The 24377-nt window shown below is 43.3% G+C and overlaps 1 protein-coding gene across 3 annotated transcripts in view; it reads right to left on the minus strand.

Annotated features, from left to right (window-relative positions):
* Positions 1-662: 662 nt before the first annotated feature.
* znt6 (Zinc transporter 6) overlaps positions 663-24377 on the minus strand; it is a 77473-nt gene continuing 53758 nt past the window's right edge. For all 3 annotated transcript variants that reach the window (NM_001139824.1, XM_045691225.1, XM_045690810.1), the window contains 6 exon segments: positions 663-1823; positions 2479-2547; positions 4282-4329; positions 5183-5285; positions 7299-7418; positions 16970-17018. In NM_001139824.1, the coding sequence (NP_001133296.1) occupies positions 1263-1823; positions 2479-2547; positions 4282-4329; positions 5183-5285; positions 7299-7418; positions 16970-17018 (950 nt within the window). In that variant the 3' untranslated portion in view covers positions 663-1262.

Genomic DNA, 24377 nt, shown 5'->3' on the forward strand with positions numbered 1-24377 from the left:
TAGACCGCTGCGCCACCTGGGAGGCATGAATTACTATTAACATGAATTATAACAAAAAGAGAAATACAATCAGATTTTTAAATTAAACAGACTCATCTCACACTTACATTTTCTTTATGGGCCTCTTCACTATTCAACATTCACTCTCAACATCTCAATCAAAAGTTTTAACTTCTTGCAAGTCACAATTTTTCCATATGGAAAATTACCATTTCTTTAGTTATGGTCTTATGCTGATTTTATTTAACCATTTGCCAATAAATTAAAATGTCCAAATTAGTTTAACACACTTTGTATGAATTACTGTTAACATGAATTAAAACAAAAAGAGAAATACAAAACAGATTTGTTTTAAATTAAACGCCAAACTTTCATCCCACACTTACATTTTCTTTATGGTCCTATTCACTCTCAACAACACTCAAAAGGTAGCCCAGGGTGGGTCTTTTTTTACTCAACGTCTTAAAGCTTCGGTCAGGATATTATGTTGGAACATTTATGTAGGCCTACCTCATTTCCTATACCCAAACTCCAATCCAGACAGACCTATATGCCTAGGATAATTCACGTCCCACGCTGAGTCGCCAAACTCATTGGAGAGTCTTTCAATGGACATTGACTTAGAAAGTTAGAGTAAGTGACAAATAATAGGGCAAGTACAGTACATTTGCGTTTAATTTATTGCAGACTATACGGAAAATAACAGTTTTTGTTTTCCATTAAAGGTGAAAAGGCATAATACAGACCACTTCTTCACAATGAGGTTGGCATTAAGAAACATTAGTGTAACAAATTGATGCCATTAATGCAGCAGTTATGTGGCAAAACATAATAAAGAGTCTAATTACCCCATTATGTATTGCCCCCGCATTAGGTCACCGTTTTCTACCTACAAATATTACTCCAGGTAGGAACGGCTGAGCTGACCATCTTGTGATGACCATTTACCAAGGGAATAATAGTTAATGTAATCAAACAAGTCCTATGAGCGTGAAAGTCAATGAATGGTTTAAAGCACACAAAAGCCATAGAGCTCCACCACGATTCCCAATCAGAAGAAACATGTTAACTGGCATATCATATACAGAACACATGCCTACAGTTCATTTCAACTCATTTGCTTTTTGAAGAATAGTACAAAAAAATATAGAAAGATAGAAAATCCACCAAAGGTCAGAATGTATGTCCAGGTCCCATCAAAATAAATACCATAATATATTCTCTCTCTGAATATCCCACTTCTATACCTCATGTTCTAAACATCAGGGTCTGTACTGGCTGTACTGTGATGGGAGAGGGTTGATTCCAAATCGCTGTGGCGCTGCGCCTAAGGCAGTTCTGAAACCTTGTTGTGATGAAGGCATCCCTACACCCATTCCCAGGTTCATACCCATCCCACTCCCCGGCCGGGCTAGGTTTTGGTTGAGCATGTTGGTGTAGGGGGAGGCTCCGTAGTTGAGGCCCATGCTGTAGGGCCTCTGGTGCTGGGTGCTGGGAAGCACCAGGGGCTGGACATGCCTCCCCGGGGTGTTGAAGGAGAACTCTGGCGGTGGGCTGCTGGGTTTGGATGGGGTGGAGGTGAGCCGGTCCATGTCCTCAGAGGATTTGGGGGGAGGGGGGACAAAGCTGGACAGGCCCCCGTGGTCAGAGGGGCTGAGTGTGCTGGCTGGGAGCACTCCGGCCATGAGGGAAGGCCGGATCCAGTCATCCTTGAAAATCTGAACCGTCAGCGTGGACACGAGGGGGAAGAGACGGTTGGTCACATGGGCCAGCACCATCTGCTCGTTGGCATCCCGGCGTATTCGGACATGGACAGAGCCAGCCTGCACACAAAGCCAGTGGAGGAGACAAGGAGTTAAAGCGTGAGTCTGTGTGTTTACACCACATTCTCTCTCTCCCTTTCTCTCCCTCTAGCTCTACTGGCAGTACGCTAGGCCATACAGTCTGGAGAGAACAGTGTGAGAACAACCCAGAACTGTGTGACAACAACTGAGCACAGCAGCAACACCACTGTATAAACTTAGTCTACACAGGAATCTACAAGTGCAGCCAGGAAGCTGGCCTATTTATCGATATGACAGCAGTGATGCTGTAAATGCGTAATGTTACCATTGCATTATACTGCTATTATGCAGAGTGCAAATAAGTGTTATTTCATTGAATTAGATTTAACGTTGCAGCAGCCCAGACAGAATCTGTATTTAAGTTATTCTACGTGAAACAACATTAATAATTCACAGCTCAGGCGTTTCAATGAAACCAGAATGACTCAATTTCTGTCTTTATGCCATATTCCCTGTATTGGAGTACGACGTGACTACTGTCGTCTTTTTGTGTGACTACTCTGTCTTCACAATGGGAATCAAAGAACATGGCCTTGCTTCTCCTAGAGGCAGAGCTAACAGAGCATGACGCATTACGCTGGGAGTCTGCTGGGTATAATGAGGAGACAGCAGGGACAGAACAATGATGACGTACCAGAGAGCCAAAGCCCACCGTCCAGAAGTGTTCATTACGGACCTCCAGGACCCCATCCAGAGTGGAGACCTGATGGAAGACAAGTACAGTGTTACACACATACAGCAGTACATACAGTCTAGAGGTCTGCTCGTGCCTGCTCCCACTGGCTTTCTGTCTGACTCCCACCCGCTCCCGCAATAACTGGTCCCGAACCCAACCGCAGTCCCGCAATGTTATTTTAGGCGTATGTGACGCAGCTTACTTTCCAGCCATGGTCCCTGACATTCTGCACCCTATAGGCAGTATCAAAATGTGCAAAAATACCTAAGATTCGTACGTCACATGGCCCATTATATTTGGCTATCGGTAGGTATTACTGGGCTATATCAACCAATAGGCTAGATGTAGTTTGAAGAGAGCAGAGTGGACACTTGCACTTTCTCTTGAGCTACATTTTATAGCCTACCTTTAAGGAGCGGGACAATTGGGTGATCAGTACCTACTCTACTTCACTGAAACCACACATAAGGCTGGCGCACATGATCTCGCACACCCAACTAGGAGAGGAAGGCTACTGAACTTGAAGCAGTGAAATTCTGAGGGTGTGTGAATAACGCGACAAAGAGGTGCTTTTAATACAATAGGAAGGCATATAAAGCAGAAAGACGTCTGTTTCCAAATAATCTGCGGGATCTGACCGCATCAAGGAAAATGCAGACCGCGCCACAATCTCTGTAGGGGTCTAACAGAGTCTCTGCCATGAGGGGACCAGTTTAACCTGATCGTATGACCAGTCCCAATCAACTCGCATGGTCTGAAAAAACTATAACTGGCTCTAGTTATAATATTGATAGAGTGGCACAATAGGATCCCAAGGGGCACAATATATTTTAAAACATGGTAGGGAATCATTGCAAGTTGTTGCACACCGTGAAATACACTTCAATAATAAATACATACAAAGCAGAGACAAAAATTGGCTTCAATACACATGGTACACGCAACACATTTCAACTGCCTTATTTAGCAAGTGCAACAGGCTTGAAAAATAGGAAAGAGGTCAAAAGAGGACAACCCTCAGCAAACACATCACTGATTGCCATTAGGAGCAAAGATGAGATGTTCCCATTCGCTTTCAGCACTTTGCCCTCCACAACCATGGCGCTAAACAACTCAAGAGTTGTTGGACCATCAAAAATGGTGGGGGAAAAAAAACATTTTTTAAATGTTTTCTGTAAACGGTTTGATCACTGTGTAAATATCCTGTATTATGTAAATAATTTACATGTATTCCACCTCATATGCCTCGTTATTAACATTGTATTTCATGTCTAACTTTAGCTCCATTTGGACATGACATTACGCTTTGTTGTGCTGATGACGTGGATGTCGATTATGGCAGCCCCCAGCACCTCTCTGATTCAGAGGGGTTGGGTTAAAAGCGGAAGACACCTTTCAGTTGAACGCATTCAGTTGTACAACTGACTAGGTATTCCTCTTTCCCTTTATTGTTAGGATTATCTCCTCTCCACAATTCACTAGAGTTATCCTCATTGCTTTTGTCTAGATGGTGTACAACTATGACCAGAAGTTACTTTTTGTAGCAGGTTAGGAGAGCATTTTAGCTAACCCTTTTCCTAATTCACCTAACCTGCTACGTTAATTCTTCAAACCCGCTGCCTAAGTTCTCCTAACCAGCTACAAAAAAGTAACTTCCGTAGCTGTATACCACCTAGTTAAAACCGTCCTTAATTGACATCCCATCCGATTTCAATAGTTAATTAAACAACAAAAACATCACCCCCACTTGAGTGTTCTTACCTCTCTGAGCAGTTTGTCAAGCTGTCCGATGACATGGGAGGGAGTGGTCTAAAGAGGACAGAGCAGAACACAGCCGGGTGTGAGTCACCAGAGTGTCTCTGTTCAAAACACAGCGCTCCAGAAAATCCAGAGAAAAACTCTTTTAGTATTTATTTCATTAGTCCACTGTTGATGCAGTCCCAAAATGTCTCCTGCATTCTGCATCATCATGATGATGTGGCCTTTGCTTCTTAAAAGTCCAATATCTTGAAAACTTGACTGCTGACATGCAAAATATTTTGGGACTGTATCAACAATGGACTGACTAATGAGAAAAAACATCTCAAAATATAATTTTGAGTGGATTTTCCCTTTAATGAGTAATGAGCTAAGGTCCATCAAAGAACATGCTCTCTTTAATTTATTTATTTAACCTTTAACCACTAGGCAAGTCAGTTAAGAACAAATTCTTATGTACAATAACGGCCTACCGGGGAACAGTGAACTGCCTTGTTCAGCAGCAGAACGACAGCTGTTTACCTTGTCAGCTCGGGGATTTGATCCAGCAACCTTTCGGTTACTGGCCCAACTCTCTAACCACTAGGCTACCTGCCGCCCCAACAGTGTACAGTGCTTCTTCCTTTAAAAGTTTTGAGCTTATGCCACAACCGTTTGTGGTAGATGGTGGCAGATTGTGGTAAATTGCGTCATTATAGCAACAATGGCTGACACTTAAATGACGTGCTGCAACTTTTAAAGGAAGAACCACTGTAAGCCAAACATAATCCGGACAGAACATAACTCAATCATTCCAAGAGTTTACTGTGTTGAGTTACAGTAAAGTTGTGCGATCCACATCACATCCTACACAGAATCAATGATCCAGTTCAATTTAGACTGTGGACATGTTTGAATAGCCTACCTGAAGGAGCACCTTCCCGCTGTACACACTCATAGGATACATGGTGCCAAAGATCATGAGGCCGATGGCCACCGCCGAAACTGTGTCCACAGCATTGTAATTACTAGAGAGAGAGAGAGAGAAAATCATCAGGTACTTCATAATAGATAATATTAGTACGTTATTAAGTTAGGAGCATATAGCTGTCAGGATAGAGCTGGGTGACATGGACAAAAATCCATATCACGATAAACTGACTGAATTATCATGATAACGATACGTTTATAACATTCATGTATACCACCATTACTCACAATCATCCATATAACTCAGTACTGTAGTCTTGTGGTTAGTGTCCACCTTGAGATTGGAAGGCTGTGAGTTCGATCCCCGGCCGAGTCATACTAAAGACTGTAAAAACCTGATGAGTCTCTGCTTAGCACTCAGCATTTTTTAAATTTATTTTTATTTAACCTTTATTTAACTAGGCAAGTCAGTTAAGCTCTTTGGGATAGGGGGCGGTATTTTGACGTCCGGATGAAAAGCGTGCCCAAAGTAAACTGCCTGCTACTCAAGCCCAGAAGCTAGGATATGCATATAATTGGATAGAAAACACTCCAAAGTTTCTAAAACTGTTAAAATTACGTCTGTGAGTATAACAGAACTTATTTGGCAGGCGAAACCCCGAGGACAAACCATCCAGGATTCTTTTTTGTTGAGTTCAGTGTTTTCAATTGGTTTTCTATGGGAAACTAGATTTATGAGGCACCTGGTTGCAGTTCCTATGGCTTCCACTAGATGTCAACAGTCTTTAGAAATTGGTTGATGTTTTTCCTTTGAGAAATGAAGAAGTACGGCGATTCAGAATGAGTGTAAAGCCAAGTGGACTCGTGTTTGCGGCGCGCGACCTGTAGCTCGCTCCACATTGATTTTATCCGCTATTGAACACAGTATATTCCGTCTTAAATGTTATCGATTATTTACGTTTTAGCATACCTAAGGTTGGATTAGGAAAGTTGTTTGAAATGTTTGGACCAAGTTTACAGATAACTTGTAGTCATGTTGTGCGAGTTGGAACCGGTGTTTTTCTGAATCAAACGCGGCAAAAGAAATTGACATTTTGGGGATATAAACAAGGAATTTATCGAACAAAAGGACCATTTGTGATGTTTCTGGGGCATATTGGAGTGCCAACAGAAGAAGATCTTCAAAGGTAAGGCATGAATTATATCGTTATTTCTGACTTCTGTGTCGCCACCTGCCTGGTTGAAAATGATTGTGCATTTGTATGATGGGGCGCCGTCCTCAGATAATCGCATGGTTTGCTTTCGCCATAAAGACTTTTTGAAATCTGACACCGCGGCTGGATTAACAAGAAGTTAAGCTTTATTTTGACACATTGCATGTGTATTTTCAAGAATGTTAAATATTTACAATTCTGTAGTTTGAATTTGGCGCCCTGCATTTCCACTGGATGTTGGTCAGGTGGGACGCTACCGTCCCACCTAGCCTAGAGAGGTTTTAAGAACAAATTCTTATTAACAATGACGGCCTACCAGGGAACAGTGGGTTAACTGCATGTTCAGGGGCACAACGACAGATTTTTACCTTGTCAGCTCAGGATTCGATCCAGCAACCTTTCGGTTACTGGCCCAACGCTCTAACCACTAAGCTACCTGCCGCCCCTGAGCCCCTGCAGCCCACAGTCCTTAATACCTGCAGCATTAAGGAGATAGATTGAGGGTAAGGCCGTGCGATAGACTAGCTTTCTATCCAGGGTGTGTACATGTACATTAAGCTGCCTCAGGGTCCTGCCCTATGAGCGGCTCGTGCAAGGCTATTTACATACAAGCAGACTTACTTCATTTCAAAACTTTACATTTCTCTAGTATAGGCAACTTATCATTATGAGTGATATCAGCAAATGCCCACGATAAGTGGTCGGTGTCGATAATGAGGGCTTTGTGGAAACACAATTCAGAGTACACATTATTCCTCAACAATACTGATTTATAACTTCCCCGAATCCTCAACAATACTGATTTATAACTTCCCAGAATCCTCAACAATACTGATTTATAACTTCCCCGAATCCACTAACTAATTCCATTACACCATGTCGGAGGGGAGGACTTACTTGATCTCAATGAGCATGTAGGTGATGCAGAGTGAGAGCGCTCCGGCCACGTTGATTAAGACAAAGGGATTCATACGAGGCAGAAGGACACTGCTGAGACCAGGGATAATCCCACACAGGCTGAAAACATACAAACACAAAAATAAAATTACTATACTGAGCCATTCAACCCTGCGGTGATGCTCCAAACGTGTCTAAACTTGTTAGAGTTACTGTGACAACACACATTACCAAAGTGACAACACACATTACCAAAGGGCAACCAAAGAAATCACACAAACAATCCAAGACAGGGACTCACAGAAAGCACCTGTAATATACACATCTTCTTAAAAGTTAAAATATTAATAATGCTGAGACTAAGTGATTAATATTCTTCTACAATCTACTAGACACAAATATAAATGCAAAATGCAAGACATTTCAACTATTTTACTGAGTTACAGTTCATATAAGGAAATCAGTCAATTGAAACAAATTCATTAGGCCCTAATCTATGGATTTCACATGACCGGGCAGGGGCGCAGCCATGGGTGGGCCTAGGAGGGCATAGCCCCACTTGGGGAGCCACCCACTGGGGAGCCAGGCACAGCCAATCAGAATGAGTTTTTCCCCACAAAAGGCTTTTACAGCCAGAAATACTCCTCAGTTTCATCAGATGTCCAGGTGGCTGGTGTGCTCACTGCAGTGCCAGACTCCAGAGGTGCAGTCAAATTGAAATATGCTCAAAACAAATCAAATGTTATTGGTCACATACACATGGTCAGCAGATGTTATTGCGAGTGTAGCGAAATGCTTGTACTAAACCATTGCTAAACCATTATTTGTAACATTACGATGCTGTCACCATCGACGATGGCTGTCAAACATTGTTGATACTCCGAGTCGGGAATTCATGTCATACGAAAGAATTCCCCTCGACCACAAATTTTGGAAAACAAACGTTCTTCATCGACTTCTGGTTATAAGGAAATAACAAAACATGCTGAAAAGCTGCTGTGTTGTTCAATGTGTGTTCAGAAAGTATTCACACCTCTTGACTTTTTCCACATTTTGTTGTGTTACAAAGTGGGATTAAAATGATTGCCATTTTTCGTCAACAATCTACACAAAATACTCTAATGTAAAAGTGGAAGAAACATTTTTTTTTACTGATGTTAGAATTTATGAAATATGAAACAGTAATATACAATATACATACACAAAAGTATGTGGACACGCCGTCAAATTAGTGGATTCGGTTATTTCAACCACACCCGTTTCTCACAGGTGTATAAAATCGTGCACACAGCCATGCGATCTCCATAGACAAACATTGACAGTAGAATGGCCTTACTGAAGAGCTCAGTGACTTTCAACGTGGCACCGTCATAGGATGCCAACTTTACAACAAGTCAGTTCGGCAAATTTCTGCCCTGCAAGAGCTGCCGCGGATCAGCTGTGAAGTGGTAAGCCACACAAGCTCACAGAACGGGACTGCCGAGTGCGTAAACTTCTGTCCTCGGTTGCAACACTCACTACCGAGTTCCAAACTACCTCTGAAAACAACATCAGCAAAATAACTGTTCGCCGGGAGCTTCATGAAATGGGTTTCCATGGCCGAGCAGCCGCACACAAGCCTAAGATCACCATGCACAATGCCAAGCGTCGGCTGGTGTGGTGTAAAGCTCGCCGCCATTGGACTCTGGAGCAGTGGAAAGGAGTTCTCTGGAGTGATGAATCACGCTTCACCATCTGGCAATCCAATGGACAAATCTGGGTTGGCGGATGCCAGGAGAACGCTACCTGCCCCAATGCATAGTGCCAACTGTAAAGTTTGGTGGACGAGGAATAATGGTCTGGGGCTGTTTTTCATGGTTCGGGCTAGGCCCCTTAGTTCCAGTTAAGGGAAATCTTTGTTTCAGCAAGACAATGCCCCTGTGGACAAAGCGAGGTCCATACAGAAATGGTTTGTTGAGATCGGTGTGGAATAACTTGACTGGCCTGCACAGAGCCCTGACCTGAACCCCATCAAACACCTTTGGGATGAATTGAAACGCCGACTGGCGTAATCGCCCAACATCAGTGCCCGACCTCACTAATGCTCGTGGCTAAATGGAAGCAAGTCCCCAACATCTAGTGGAAAGCCTTCCCTGAAGAGTTGAGGCTGTTATAGCAGCAAAGGGGGGACCAACTCCATATTAATGGCCATGATTTTAGAATGAGATGTTTGTTGAGCAGGTGTCCACATACTTTGACCATGTAGTGTATATTCTTGGGACCCAACTCTTCAATGTATTATTTTACAGACAGATGGATGGATGCATTCATCCTGTGTTCTCTCTATGTGGTGTGTTTTTGGATCAGATTATATTTTCTTTTTGGGATGTGCTTCGTCCTGTTCATAAATGACCAATGTCTGATCTAATTCAAATGGCTAGCCGTTCATTATGCCGTTGTGATACAATTCATGTACAATTAAGCATTCATGTGTGTCGCTTTTCAGCATTGCTCTCATTCCACAAAAAGAAAAACGAGATCCCTATAGTGAGTGGAACCACCTCAGATCTTACAGTTGTGTGGTGATGAGGCAATGTGCATGCTTTACAGATCAGTTATTTGTGTTTAATCAGAGATGTTAATGCAGTGCATTAGGAGGTGTAACCATCAGAGTAGGCGTGATGATATGATATGAAGTGATGTCCTCCTCAGACAGATGAGTGCTGCCAACACTGGGGATCGCAGTCTCTGAGACCACACATCATACTCATCAGCATCAGTAGGGGGAGTAGAGGGCAATGAGTTCACTCACATTTAGCCAGTGTGAAATCATGCACTGACATTTAGCCCGTTTTTTTATTTTTTTTATTTGCAGTGATGTATTCAGATCTTAGCATAATATTATTTGAAATAGGTCATGATTAGATAAATACTGAGAAGATGAATTCTATATAGTGTTTTTAAACTGCATCCCTGTCCAGTGTCAACCTCTTATTAAACATGCATGGATACTAGTCCACTGGTGTCCAACATGGACACAATAAAAAAAAACTAGGCATTATCTTTAAAAAAGAAAAGAAAACCCATTAACCTAAAGAAGCTCGACCTCCGGTCACTTAATTTGAAGCCAACATTTGGGGGGGGGTGAGTGCGAAGCAGGATTTACAATCCCAATAATCTCCTAAATCTCCCTGCTGCATTGATATAATTGAGTACTAGGGACAGGGTCGTGTGATTCCACGGCCGTCTGTCTGCACAGTCTGTGCGTCCGGCACTGCAGAGCGAGAGCGAGAGCGAGAGAGAGAGAGAGAGAGAGAACACTGTGTGGATAGAGGGAGCTTTGTTCCAGAGTGACAGTTTGTATAATCCCACCCACTGGAGACAGAAATTGTGGGATTACGGTGAGACAAACAAACACTTGATATGATGTCGGTCGGCTATAAATACAGGCTAAACGCTGTTGCCCAAATAATAGTACACAGTGGACTAGCTCTGAGGGTTATATAATGTCTACCCACCAAACACCAGGGAGGGTGGTGAGGCCCAGAGACACGGATGACAAGATTACAGCAGATAATGAAACAATGACTCAAATCAGTCCGGGACATCCTGTCCACTGTGCTTTCTATTCAGAACAATCATAACTTTACTCTGTTATACAGCGCCTTCAGAAAGTATCCACATCCCTTGATTTTTCCCACATTTTGTTGTGTAACACAGCCTGAATTTAAAAGTGATTAAATTTAGATTTTGTGTCACTGGCATACACAACGTACCCCATAATGTCAAAGTGGAATTGTTTTTATACATTTTTACAAATGAATAAAAAAAATATTTTATTAATAATAGTATCAATACGTATTCAATTCCTTTGTTATGTCAAACCTAAATAAGTTCAGGAGTAAAAATGTGCTTTAAATCACATAAGTTTCATGGACTCACTGTGTGCAATAAGTGTTTAACAGGATTTTTTAATGACTACTTCATCTCCGTTCAATTATCTTTAAGGTCCCTCAGTCAAGCAGTGAACTTCAAAAACGGATTCAAGAACAAAGAACAGAGACATTTTCCAATGCCTCGCAAAGAAGGGCACCTATTGGTAGACGGGTAAAAATAAAAAAGCAGACATTGAATATCCCTTTGAGAATGGTGAAGTTAATTACACTTTGGGATGGTGTACAGTGCATTCGGAAAGTATTCAGACCCCTTGACTTTTCCACATTTTGTTACATTACAGCCTTACCTTTAAAATGTATTAAAATATTCCTTTCCCTCATCAATCTACACACAATACCCCATAATGACAAAAGCGAAAACATGTTTTTAGAAATGTTTGCAAATTTATAAAAACAAAAAACAGAAATAGTTTATTTACATAAGTATTCAGACCCTTTGCTATGAGACTCAAAATTGAGCTCAGGTGCATCCTGTTTCCATTGATCATCCTTGAGATGTTTCTACAACTTGATTGGATTCTACCTGTGGTAAACTGAATTGATTGGACATGATTTGGAAAGGCACACACCTGTCTATATAAAGGTCGCACAGTTGGCAGTGCATATTAGAGAAAAAAAAAACAAGCCATGAGGTGAAATAATTGTCCGTAGAGCTCCGAGACAGGATTTTGGCAAAGATCTGGGGAAAGGTACCAAAATATTTGTGCAGCATTGAAGATGCCCAAGAACACAGTGACCATCATTCTTAAATGGAAGACATTTGGAACAACCAACATTTACATTACATTTTTACATTTTAGTAATTTAGCAGACGCTCTTATCCAGAGCGACTTACAGTAGAATACATATATTTCATAATTTTTTTCCCGCGTACTGGTCCCCCGTGGGAATCGAACCCACAACCCTGGCGTTGCAAACACCATGCACTACCAACTGAGCCACACGGGACCAAGACTCTCCCTAGATCTGGCCACCCGGCCAAACTGAGCAATCGGGGGAGAAGGGCCTTGATCAGGGAGGTGACAAAGAACCCAGTGGTCACTCTGACAGAGCTCCAGAGTTCCTCTGTGGAGATGGGAGAATCTTCCAGAAGGACAACCATCTCTGCAGCACTCCACCAATCAGGCCTTTATAGTAGAGTGACCAGACAAAAAACACTACTCAGTAAAAGGCACATGACAGCCCTCTTGGAGTTTGCCAAAAGGCACCTACAGGACTCTCAGACCATGAGAAATATGATTCTCTGGTCTGATGAAACTAAGATTAAACTCTTTAGTCTGAATGCCAAGAGTCACATCTGGAAGACACCTGGCATCATCCCTACGGTGAAGCATGGTGGAGAGAGTATTATGGTGTGGCATGTTTTTCAGCGGCAGGGACTGGGAGACTAGTCAGGATTGAGGGAAAGATGAACGGAGCAAAGTACAGAGATCCTTGATGAAAACCTGCTCCAGAGCACTCAGGACCTCAGACTGGGGCGAAGGTTCACCATCCAACAGTACAACGACCCTAAGCACACAGCCAAGACAACGTAGGAGTGGCTTCGGGACAAGTCTCGGAATGTCCTTGAGTGGCTTGGCCAGAGCCTTGACTTGAACCTGATCGAACATCTCTGGAGAGACATGAAAATAACTGTGCAGCAACACTCCCGATCCAACCTGACAGAGCTTGAGAGGTTCTGCAGAGAAGAATGGGAGAAACTCCTCAAATCTTTCCTAACTCAGTTGTTGGAGAGGAAGGAAAACCGCTCAGAGATTTCAGAAGCCAATGGTGACTTTAAAACAGTTACAGAGTTCAATGGCTGTGAGAGGAGAAAACTGAGGATGGATCAACAACATTGTAGTTACTCCACAATACTAACCTAAATTACAGTGTGCACAGAAAGAAGCCTGTACAGAATAAAAATATTCAATGCATCCTGTTTGCAATAGTACACTAAAGTAAAGCTGCAAAACACTTGGCAAATAAATTAACTTTCATGTCCTGAATAAAAAGCGTTATGTTTAGGGAAAATCGAACACAACATATCACTGAGTACCACTCTTCATATTTTAAAGCTTGGTGGTGGCTGCATCATGTTTTGGGTATACAGGTCATCAGCAAGAACTAGGGAGTTTTTTGGGGGATAAAAAGAAACGGAATAGAGCCAAGCACAGGCAAAATCCTAGAGGAAAACCTGGTTCAGTCTGCTTTCCAACAGACAGTGGGAGACAAATTCACCTTTCAGCAGGACAATAACCTAAAACACAAGGCCAAATATACACTGGAGTTGCTTACCAAGACGACATTGAATGTTCATAAGTGGCCTAATTACAGTTTTGACTTCAAATCGGCTTGAGAAATCTATGGCAAGACCTGAAAATGGCTGTCTAGCAACTAACAACAACCACCTTGACAGAGCTTTAAGAATTTTAAAAAGAATGTGCAAATAATGTACAATACAGGTGTGCAAAGCTCTTCCAGACTTACCCAGAAAGACTCACAGCTGTAATGGCTGCCAAAGGTGATTCTAACATGTATTGATTCAGGGGTGTGGATAGTTATGTAAATTATATATTTCTGTAATGAATTCTCAATAAATTTGTTAAAATGTATATTAGGTGCTTTTGCCCTAAGTAACCTGGAGAGTGGGTGGGATTGTATGTGCCTTTTACTATTCAGGATAGAATGCGACAGAAAGCCACTTCAATAATATTTGGGGTTTTAGATTGATTCTCATAATCTATCTTATTTAGGCCTAGTTTTGTTTCATAGAGTGCTACTGGTATATTATTGGAGATCAGGGTGTTATAGCTATGAGGGAACACCTGCATAATGGAAAGCAAAATATATCTAGACCTGCAATGAGTTAGAGGCTTGTTTCACATGACCCTCCGCTGCTCATTCACCTAACCCATTAGGAGGTAAGGGAGGGTTATTTTTCAATGAGTCCGCCAACTCCAAACATGACTCAGCCTTTTGTCATTTTCCACTTCCTGAGTGGCATAATCCAGACCGGGGCACCAGCAGAGAAAGTAGAGGTGCAAAATGATCTCAACACTCTGGACTGAAACAAAACCCACCAACATCCATTATTCAGACAAAACAAGTGAGGCGATTCATCATCCTGGAAGCTAGTATATGAGGGCGGAAAGGTGTAGGGGGTGGAGTTTCACTGTCAAGCCTCTCCCCAGCCCTGCACAGGGTCTCCAGGGGTGAGGGCCAGGAAGTGGCTGACCTGAGAGTATCCATCAGGTCTTAACCCCAGGGCAAGGGCACACAGCACAATATGGAGGAGGTGAAAGGAAAGATAAGATTTTCACATCTGACCTCTACAGGCAGTTTTCGCCAGAGGGGGTCATTGTAATCCATTGGAAAAGACATGAGACCGGCCCTTGCTGTCCAGATACCTTACAATAATTCCAAGAAGCTCAATCGATTAAGCCAATATGTTTCCCTGAAAAAGCCACTCCCTAACATCTTGCTGAAAAAAATATACTACTACACCCCATGTCATGTTTTACATACATTTTGAAATGTTTTAGTCATTTAGCAGACGCTCTTATCCAGAGCGACTTACAGAGTGCATTCATCTTAAGACAGCTAAGTGGGACGGACACCCACATATCACATTCATAGTAAGCACATTTTTCCTCAATAAAGTAGCTATCAGCAAAGTCAGCGCTAGTAAAGGGGGGGAGACAAGTGCGAGTGTTAGTTCACGAAAGTGGGTGCAAGGGGGATGCTGAGGGATTATTTAAAATACTATTTGAAGAGGTAGGGTTTCAGATGTTTTTGGAAGATAGGCGGGGACTCTGTTGTCCTGGCTTCAGGGGGAAGCTGGTCCCACCATTGGGATGCCAGGACAGAGAAGAGCTTGGACTGGGCTGTGGGAGCTGCCCTCCCGTAGGGGTGGGAGGGCCAAGAGACCAGAGGTGGCAGAATGGAGTGCTTGGGTTGGGGTGTAGGGTTTGAGTATAGCCTGAAGGTAGGAAGGGGTAGTCCCTCTTGCTGCTCCGTAGGAAAGTTCCATGGTCTTGTAGTGGATGCGAGCTTCGACTGGAAGCCAGTGGAGTGTGTGGAGGAGCGGGGTGACATGAGAGAGCTTAAACACCAGGCGGGCTGCAGCGTTCTGGATAAGTTGCAGATGGCACAAGCGGAGAGCCCAGCCAACAGCGAGATGCAGTAGTCCAGACAGGAGGACTGACCCCAGGTGGTAAGGGTAGACAACAACACATCTGCCAAGCTGATCCTCAACACTTGGGCCCTTCCTGTACTCCCTGTTCACCCACGATTGCGTGGCCAAACACGACTCCAACACCATCATTAAGTTTGCTGACGACAACAGTGGTAGGCCTGATCACCTACAACGATGAGACAGCCTATAGGGAGGAGGTCAGAGACCTGGCAGTGTGGAGCCAGGACAACAATCTCTCCCTCAATGTGAGCAAGACAAAGCGGAGAGCACAAGCGGAGAGCCCAGCCAACAGCGAGATGCAGTAGTCCAGACAGGAGATGACAAGTGCCTGGATTCGGACCTGCACCGCTTACTGTGTGAGGTAGGATCATAATCTACGGATGTTGTAGAGCATGAACCTGCAGGAGTCACTGCTTTGATGTTTTCAGAGAACAACAGTGTTGTCCAAGGTTCTTTGTACTCTGGGAGGGGGACACCATGGAGTTGTCAACCGTGATGGAGAGGTCTTGAAGCGGGCAGGCATTCTACGGGAGGAAGTGTAGCTCCGTGTTGTTGTGCTTGAGGTGGTGGGCCGACATCCAAGCGGAGATATATGCCAGGCACGCAGAGATGCGTGTCGCCACCTGGGTGTCAGAAGGGTGAAGGAGAAAAGTAGTTGAGTGTCATCCAAATAGCAATGATAGCAGAGACCATGTGAGGATGACAGAGCCGAGTGACTTGGTGTATAGAGAGGGCCTAGAACTGAGCCTTGGGGGACACCAGTAGTGAGAGTACGTGGTGCAGACATAGATCGTCTCCACGTCACCTGGTAGGATTGGCCTGCCAGGTACGATGCAATCCAAGAGTGTGCAGAGCCTGAGATGCCCAGCCCTGAGAGAGTGAAGAGGAGGATCTGACGGTTTACGGTGTCGAAGGCAGCGGATAGATCTAGGAGGATGAGAACAGAGAAGAGAGAGTCAGCTTTGGCAGTGCGGAGAGCCTCCGTAACACAGAGAAGAGCAGTCTCGGTTGAGGGACCCGTCTTGAAGTCTGACTGGTTAGGGTCAAGAAGATCATTCTGAGAAAGATAGCAAGAGAGTTGGTCAGAGACAGTACGCTCAAGTGTTTTGGAAAGAAAATAAAGAAGGTCTGTAGTTTTTGACGTCAGGAGTCAAGTGTTAGTTTAGGAGGGGAGTGATTCGGGCCATTTTGTAGTCAGAGGGGACGCAGTCAGTGGTCAGGGATGAGTTGATGAGGGAAGTGAGAAGGTCTCCAGAGATGGTATGGAGAAGGGAGGAGGGGATGGGGTTGAGCGGACAGGTTGTCGGGTGACCGGACCTCACTAGTCGCAGGATTTCATCTGGAGAGAAAAAGGGTCAAGGCGTAGGGTAGTTCTGTGTGTCTATTTACCCTTTAGCCTCAGTTTGATTGGGACAGACTGCTAATCACATTACACACATACACTGTGGTGCATACATTTCCTGAGGGATGCTTGGGAGGGAAACTGTCCACTTCTGGACTACAGGGGGAAAACAAGGAGGATCAATACAGCAGGATGACTCATTGAAAGAGGATCTTACCTTCGACTCAGGTCTGCGACATGCTCCTGGAGCCAACTGGTGCTGGCAGCTGTTGGGAGGATGGTGCGGGGGGGAGAGAATGAGGGATGGAGGAAAAAAAGAGAGAAGACAGAAGACAGGGGTCAGAATTACACACATCAACACAGTGAAAGAGCATCACTCTAGCAGCCCTTATCTGCAGTCTGTTCCCATATATCTTCCTCCACAGCGGCCATTGTTGTGGCGGTAACAGGAGCCGAGTGCCATTTGATCAGCAAGCAGAGTGTGTCCTCAGCTGTCCATCCCGCAGGATGGGTTACAATCACAGACGACTGACCAGGGGAGGGCACATATATGATTTTAGAGTATCCCACCGCCATCTGTGATGTTTAAACACAAATGGTTACAGAGCAAACCTCTCAGCCCATATTGGCTAGTTTACTGTGGTTTAGGCAGATAAGTGAGAGAGGCATTGAGAGACTACAAAAAAACCTTCCCCAAATCCAATTTTCACTCCCCCACATAAGCCTGACCACACCAGGAGTTTTGGGGTGTTTGTGTATGCGTGTTTGCTCTCCTTGAACATGTCTCTCCCTGACTCTGAGATGACAGGACACAGAACATCCAAATTTGCAAAGCAAAGCTAAATGTTTGGTCCAGATTTTGTACGACAATATTCTCTGAAAGGGACTCTGGTGTGGCAAAAGGGACAGGACATAGTCTTATAGTCTTATGCTCTAATTAATTTGTACTGATAAATCATGTACATGCGCAAAAACACAAAACGTTAATAAATTGATAACAAACAGTTGCAAATGTGCAATCCAAAGCTATTGCTTTTTTTCTCCGCTCTGCTGAGTATTTTTCTCCACTCTGCTGAGGAGTATTTTTCTCCACTCTGCTGAGGAGTATTTTTCTCCACTCTGCTGAGGAGTATTTTTCTCCACTCTGCTGAGTATTTTTCTCCACTCTGCTGAGTATTTTTCTCCACTCTGCTGAGTATTTTTCTCCACTCTGCTGAGTATTTTTCTCCACTCTGCTGAGGAGTATTTTTCTCCACTCTGCTGAGGAGTATTTTTCTCCACTCTGCTGAGGAGTATTTTTCTCCGCTCCTACAGGAGTAATAAAAGGCCTAGTACACCAAGTCATTTTTTTTAAATTATATTTTTTCCCAATTGCAACATCATCAGCACCCTTAGTTCTTGTGGCTATGATATTCGGAAGGCCTAAGACATGGTAAAAAACAACTAGACCTAATGGTTCCTTGTTGCACTTTATGATTTAATTTTAAAATGTAGCCTATATTCAAATCCAGATGCATGCATCTTATTCGAAAGACAAGGCAAAAATGTTCCATCAAAGCTTAAAAATATATTTTTTAAACTAATTTAGGTTGTTTCGTATTTTGTTTACACAACTTAATTAATGTATTTTATAACTTGCAGGCCTGTATTTAAAATTTGTACAGTTCGATAGGAAAAAGGCATACCCAAATAGGCCTGTTAGTTTTAAGCGAATGCATAAGCGAATGTTCATTTGTTTTCATGTGTTAGGCTATAAAGAATGTTATAAATACTAATTTGCTTTATCGGTTTATATATTTAGGATTTTTACAGTTCGATAGGCAAAAGGCATATAGCTTAAGGATAATGGGCCTATTAGTTAATAAAGTATCATAAAGTATGTTCTAGGCGAAATAATACATTTTTATCTGATTGTTGTTGACCCCTTGACTTTTTCCACATTTTATTACGTCACAGCCTTATTCTAAAACTGATTAAATTGTGTGTCCCCCCATCCCATTAATCTATACACAATACCCCATAATGACAAAGCAAAAACAGGTTTTATTTCTTTTACTGAAATATCACATTTACATAAGTATTCAGACCCTTACTCAGTACTTTGTTGAAGGACCTTTGGCAGCGATTACAGCCTAGAGTCTTCTTGGGTATGACACTACCGTACAAGCTTGGCACACCTGTATTTGGGGAGTTTCCCCCATTCTTCACTGCAGATCCTCTCAAGCTCTGTCAGGTTGGATGGGGAGCATCGCTGCACAGCTATTTTCAGGTCTCTCCAGAGATGTTCGATCGGGTTCAAGTCCGGGCTCTGGCTGGGTCACTCAAGGACATTCAGAGACTTGTCCCAAAGCCACTCCTGCGGTGTCTTGGCTGTCTGCTTAGGGTCATTGTCCTGTTGGAAGATGAACCTTTGCCCCAGTCTGAGGTCCTGAGCACTCTGAAGTAGGTTTTCATCAAGTATCTCTCTGTACTTTGCTCCGTACCTCTTTCCCTCGATCCTGACTAGTCTCCCAGTCACTGCCGCTGAAAAGCATCCCCACAGCATGATGCTTCCACCACCATGCTTCACCGTAGGGATGGTGGCAGGTTTCCTCCAGACGTGACGCTTGGTTACATCAGACCAGAGAATATTTTTTCTCATGGTCTGAGAGTCCTTTAGGAGCCTTTTGGCAAACTGCAAGAGGGCTGTCATGTGCCTTTTACTGAGTGGCTTCTGTCTGCCACTCTACCATAAAGGCCTGATTGGTGGAGTGTTGCAGAGATGGTTGTCCTTCTGGAAGGTTCTCCCATCTCCACAGAGGAATTCTGGAGCTCTGTCAGTGACCATTGGGTTCTTTGTCACCTTCCTGACCAAGGCCCTTCTCCCCCGATTGCTCAGTTTAGCCGGGCGGCCAGCTCTAGGAAAGGTCTTGGCGGTTCCAAACTTCATCCATTTAAGAATGATGGAGGTCACTGCGTTCACTGACTACATCTCAGCATTCAACAACATAGTGCCCACAAAGCTCATCACTAAGCTAAGGACCCTGGGAGTAAACACTCCCCTCTGCAACTGGATCCTGGACTTCCTGATGGGCCGACCCCAGGTGGTAAGGGTAGACAACAACACATCTGCCAAGCTGATGCTCAACACTTGGGCCCCTCCTGTACTCCCTGTTCACCCACGATTGCGTGGCCAAACACGACTCCAACACCATCATTAAGTTTGCTGATGACAACAGTGGTAGGCCTGATCACCTACAACGATGAGACAGCCTATAGGGAGGAGGTCAGAGACCTGGCAGTGTGGAGCCAGGACAACAATCTCTCCCTCAATGTGAGCAAGACAAAGGAGCTGATCGTGGACTACAGGAAAGAGAGGGCCAAACAGGCCCCCATTGACATCGAAGTGGAGCGGGTCGAGAGTTTCAAGTTCCTTGGTGTCCACATCACCAACAAACTATCATGGTCCAAACACACCAAGACAGTTGTGAAGAGGGCACGGCAACACCTTTTCTCCCTCAGGAGACTGAAAAGGTTTGTCATAGGTCCCCGGATACTCAAAAAGTTCAACAGCTGCACCATCGAGAGCATCCTGACCGGTTGCATCACCGCCTGGTATGGAAACTACTCGGCATCTGACCGTAAGGCGCTACAGAGGGTAGTGTGCACGGCCCAGTACATCACTGGGGCCAAGCTAGGCGGTGTCAGAGGAAGGCCCCCAAAAAATTGTCAAAGACTCCAGTCACCGAAGTCATAGACTGTTCTCTCTGCTACCGCACGGCAAGCGGTACCGGAGCGCCAAGTCTAGGACCAAAAGGCTCCTTAACAACTTCTATTCCCAAGCCATAAGACTGCTGAACAATTAATCAAATGGCCACCCGCACTATTGACATGGACCCCCCCCCCCATCCTCTGTTTTTACACCGATAGTCACATTACACACAGTCACTTTACAAATTACCTCCAACTAACCTGTACCCCCGCACATTGACTTGGTACCGGTACCCCATGTATATAACCTTATTATTGTTATGGAATTTTCTTGTGTTACTTTTTGATTTGATTAGATTTTTTATTTTTTTTTACATTTGTTTATTTTGTAAATATTTTCTTAACTCTTTCTTGAACTGCATTGTTGGTTAAGGGCTTGTAAGTAAGCATTTCACGGTAAGGTCTACACCTGACAAATAACATTTGATTTGATTCTTGGTGACCTTCAATGCTCCAGACAATCCCCAGATCTGTGCCTCGACACAACCCTGTCTCGGATCTCTACAGACAATTCCTTTGATCTCAAGGCTTGTTTTTTGCTCTGAAATGCACTGTCAACTGTGGGACCTTATATAGACAGGTGTGTGCCTTTCCAAATCATGTCCAATCAATTGAATTTACCACAGGTGGACTTGCACCAAGTCATAGAAACATCTCAAGGATGATCAATGTAAACAGGATGCACCTGAGCTCAATTTCAAGTCTCATAGCAAAGGGTCTGAATACTTATGTAAATAAGGTATTTGTTTATTATTTTTAATAAATATGCAACAAAAAAATCCAAAAACCTGTTTTAGCTTTGTCATTATAGAGTATTGTGTGTAGATTGATGAGGAACATTTTTTTAAATCCATTTTAGAATAAGGCTGTAACGTAACAAATGTGGATGAAGTCAAGGGGTCTGAATACTTTCTGAATGCACTGTAAATGCAAAATGTGTAAGCTATTGAAAATTCTATTTAAAAGCGTTATGGGAGCTTATGCCGATTGTCCATTGAGCAATTCAAGGACATTAATAAACACTTCGACAATATTAGAAAAATGAGTTTATATTGTTTAATTTGTGAAATAAACATTTACTGCAACTTTTATTGACAGTAGCCTATACGTAGGCCTATATTACTGGCTGTTTGGTTTGCAAGGAGGGATTTTCCAAGGGCACAATTTATTTGCCTACACTTCAACTAAAGCAGAAACGTACCAGGTTTGTTAAGTCTATCTTGAAATTGTTTGTTATCTCTCTCATTATTACTAAACAACTTTCTGAGATGGTTGATCATGAAAGAGTAGGGTATGCCTAGGCCAACAAGTCACATTAAAATCGACTGGAGATTGGGGAGATAAAGGGAAATTAAGATTTTAAAACAATAAGCTGCTGCAAAAGGCCCATGATAATTCGACATTGGAGAGGATGGAATAAAACATGTTAGACCCTATCTGACGTTTTGCTCTGCTTTGGTGCTCTCTGCTCTTTCTACCCTCTACTGAACAAAAATAGAAATGCAACAATTTTACTGAGTTACAGTTCACATAAGGAAATCAGTCAACTGAAATAAATTAATTTGGCCCTAATCCATGGATTTCACATGACTGGGCAGGTGCGCAGCCATGGGCGGGCCTAGGAGGGCATAGGCCAATCAGAATGAGTTTTTCCCCCACAAAAGTGCTTTATTACAGACAAAAATACTCAGTTTCATCAGGAGTTGCAGTCAAATTCAAATATGCTAAACCATTGTTTGTGACATCACAATGTCGTCACCATTGGTGATGGCTGTCAAACATTGTTCATACTCCGAGTTGCTTTTCATATCATAAGAAGGACTTCCCGTGACCATGGCCACAAATTGGGGAAAACAAACATTCTCCATTGACCCCCAAAAGTATGTGGACACCACTTGAAATTAGTGGATTCAGATTTTTTCCGGGTAGTGTAACAATCTGTCCTCAGTTGCAACACTCACTACCGAGTTCCAAACTGCCTCTTGAAGCAACGTCAGCACAAGAACTGTTCGTCAGGAGCTTCATGAAATGGTTTCTATGGCCGAACAGCCACATACAAGCCTATCCCCATGCGCCAAGAGTCTGGAGTGATGAATCACAATTCACCATTTGGCAATCCGATGGACAAATCTGGGTTGGCGGATGCCAGGAGAACACTACCTGCACCAATGCATAGTGCCAACTGTAAAGTTTGGTGGAGGAAGAATAATGGTCTTGGGCTGTTTTTCATGGTTCAGGCCCCTTAGTTCCAGTGAAGGGAAATCTTAACGCTACAGCATACAATGACATTCTAGACCATTCTGTGCTTCTAACTTTGAGGCAACAATTTGGGGAAGGCCCTTTGCTGTTTCAGCAGGACAATGCCACCATGCACAAAGCGAGGTCCATACAGAAATGGTTTGTCAAAATCAGTGTGGGAGAACTTGACTGGCCTGCAAAGAGCCCTAACCTCAACCCCATCGAACACCTTTGGGATGAATTGGAACACTAATTGCCCAACATCAGTGCCCGACCTCACTAATGTTCTTGTGGCTGATTGGAAGCAAGTCCCCACAGCATCTAGTGTTCCAACATCTAGTGGAAAGACTTCCCAGAAGAGTGGAGGCTGTTATAGCAGCAAAGGGGGGACCAACTCCATATTAATGTCCATGATTTTGGAATGAGATGTTTGATGAGCAGGTGTCCACATACTTTTGGTTATGTAGCGTAGAACGTGTTATAGATGTGACAGTTGAAAAGTTCTATAGACGATCCAATCGTAAAATACCCCAACCCTAGTATCATGTACCGCTTCTTAAGGATATGAGTCTGAGGTGCTTGTGATGGAGACAGGAATAGTCCTAGAAAGTCTGCTCGCTAACCAACAGATAAGCAATCCTCTCAAGTTTACTGTCCATAGCCCCATTTCCGTTACAGCATTATAAAGGTGTTTATGTCTATAAACATTCATTTGAATAATAAATGACTAATCATTATGAATAAAAACAATGATTCATAATCATAATGCAAACCATCTTAGTGTACAAAAACAGTCAGAGTAACACATGAAACCCACCCCCCATTCTGGGGACGGTGTTGAGTAAAGCCACAGGAAGGGTAATTTTGCTGGGCCTACTCCATGAATGAACCATTTTAGCAGAGTGACTTATTTATGATATGGCAGCCTGTCTGGCTGCCTCAGGGCTCTGCCGTCTGGAACATGCTTATATAATACAATTTTGCACTCACTGTGTGTGTGTGTGTGTGTGTGTGTGTGTGTGTGTGTGTGTGTGCCTTTAGCCTGACTAATGCACTCCTGGCAATGAGATGTTAAATGAAGTTAGCCTGTTAATTTAGCCTTGTTTATTTGAGTGTGGGGTAAAGTGAATGACCCAGACAAAATTTACCCAATGTACAGCTTCACCACAACTAATCAATCACAAACAGCACAATCTAAATGTGCATACTAACATGAAAACCATCAGTCACGGTGCACTACAAAACACAGGAAGAAATCCTTCCAAACCAAGGAGAGGACTGGTGGAGAGAGGTACAACCAGAGCCATTCAGAGCTCTTCTCTGTGGCATGTGACTGGGTGACAGACAGGCTGACAGAGAAGACAAGTCGTCCATGATCTGAGTCTTGTCTCGAGTCCTAATAATGTTTCTCGAGCAGATTAGGTCATTCCAATGAAAGGCAAAGGAGTAAGGCAAGACAGTCGTAGTGCTCCTAATCGAGCATACTGCTCAATTAAAGCCCTTAATTACATAAGAGCAAAGCTATACAGTCTCTAAGAGGCCATGGACCAAATGGACCACATCTGGACCAATCAAAAACATTGGGCAAATCGGAGCTGACACTAATACAGCACAAACCATAGGCGAAGGGGACACAG

This window comes from Salmo salar, chromosome ssa01 (assembly GCF_905237065.1).
Source record: "Salmo salar chromosome ssa01, Ssal_v3.1, whole genome shotgun sequence".
NCBI lineage: Eukaryota > Metazoa > Chordata > Actinopteri > Salmoniformes > Salmonidae > Salmo > Salmo salar.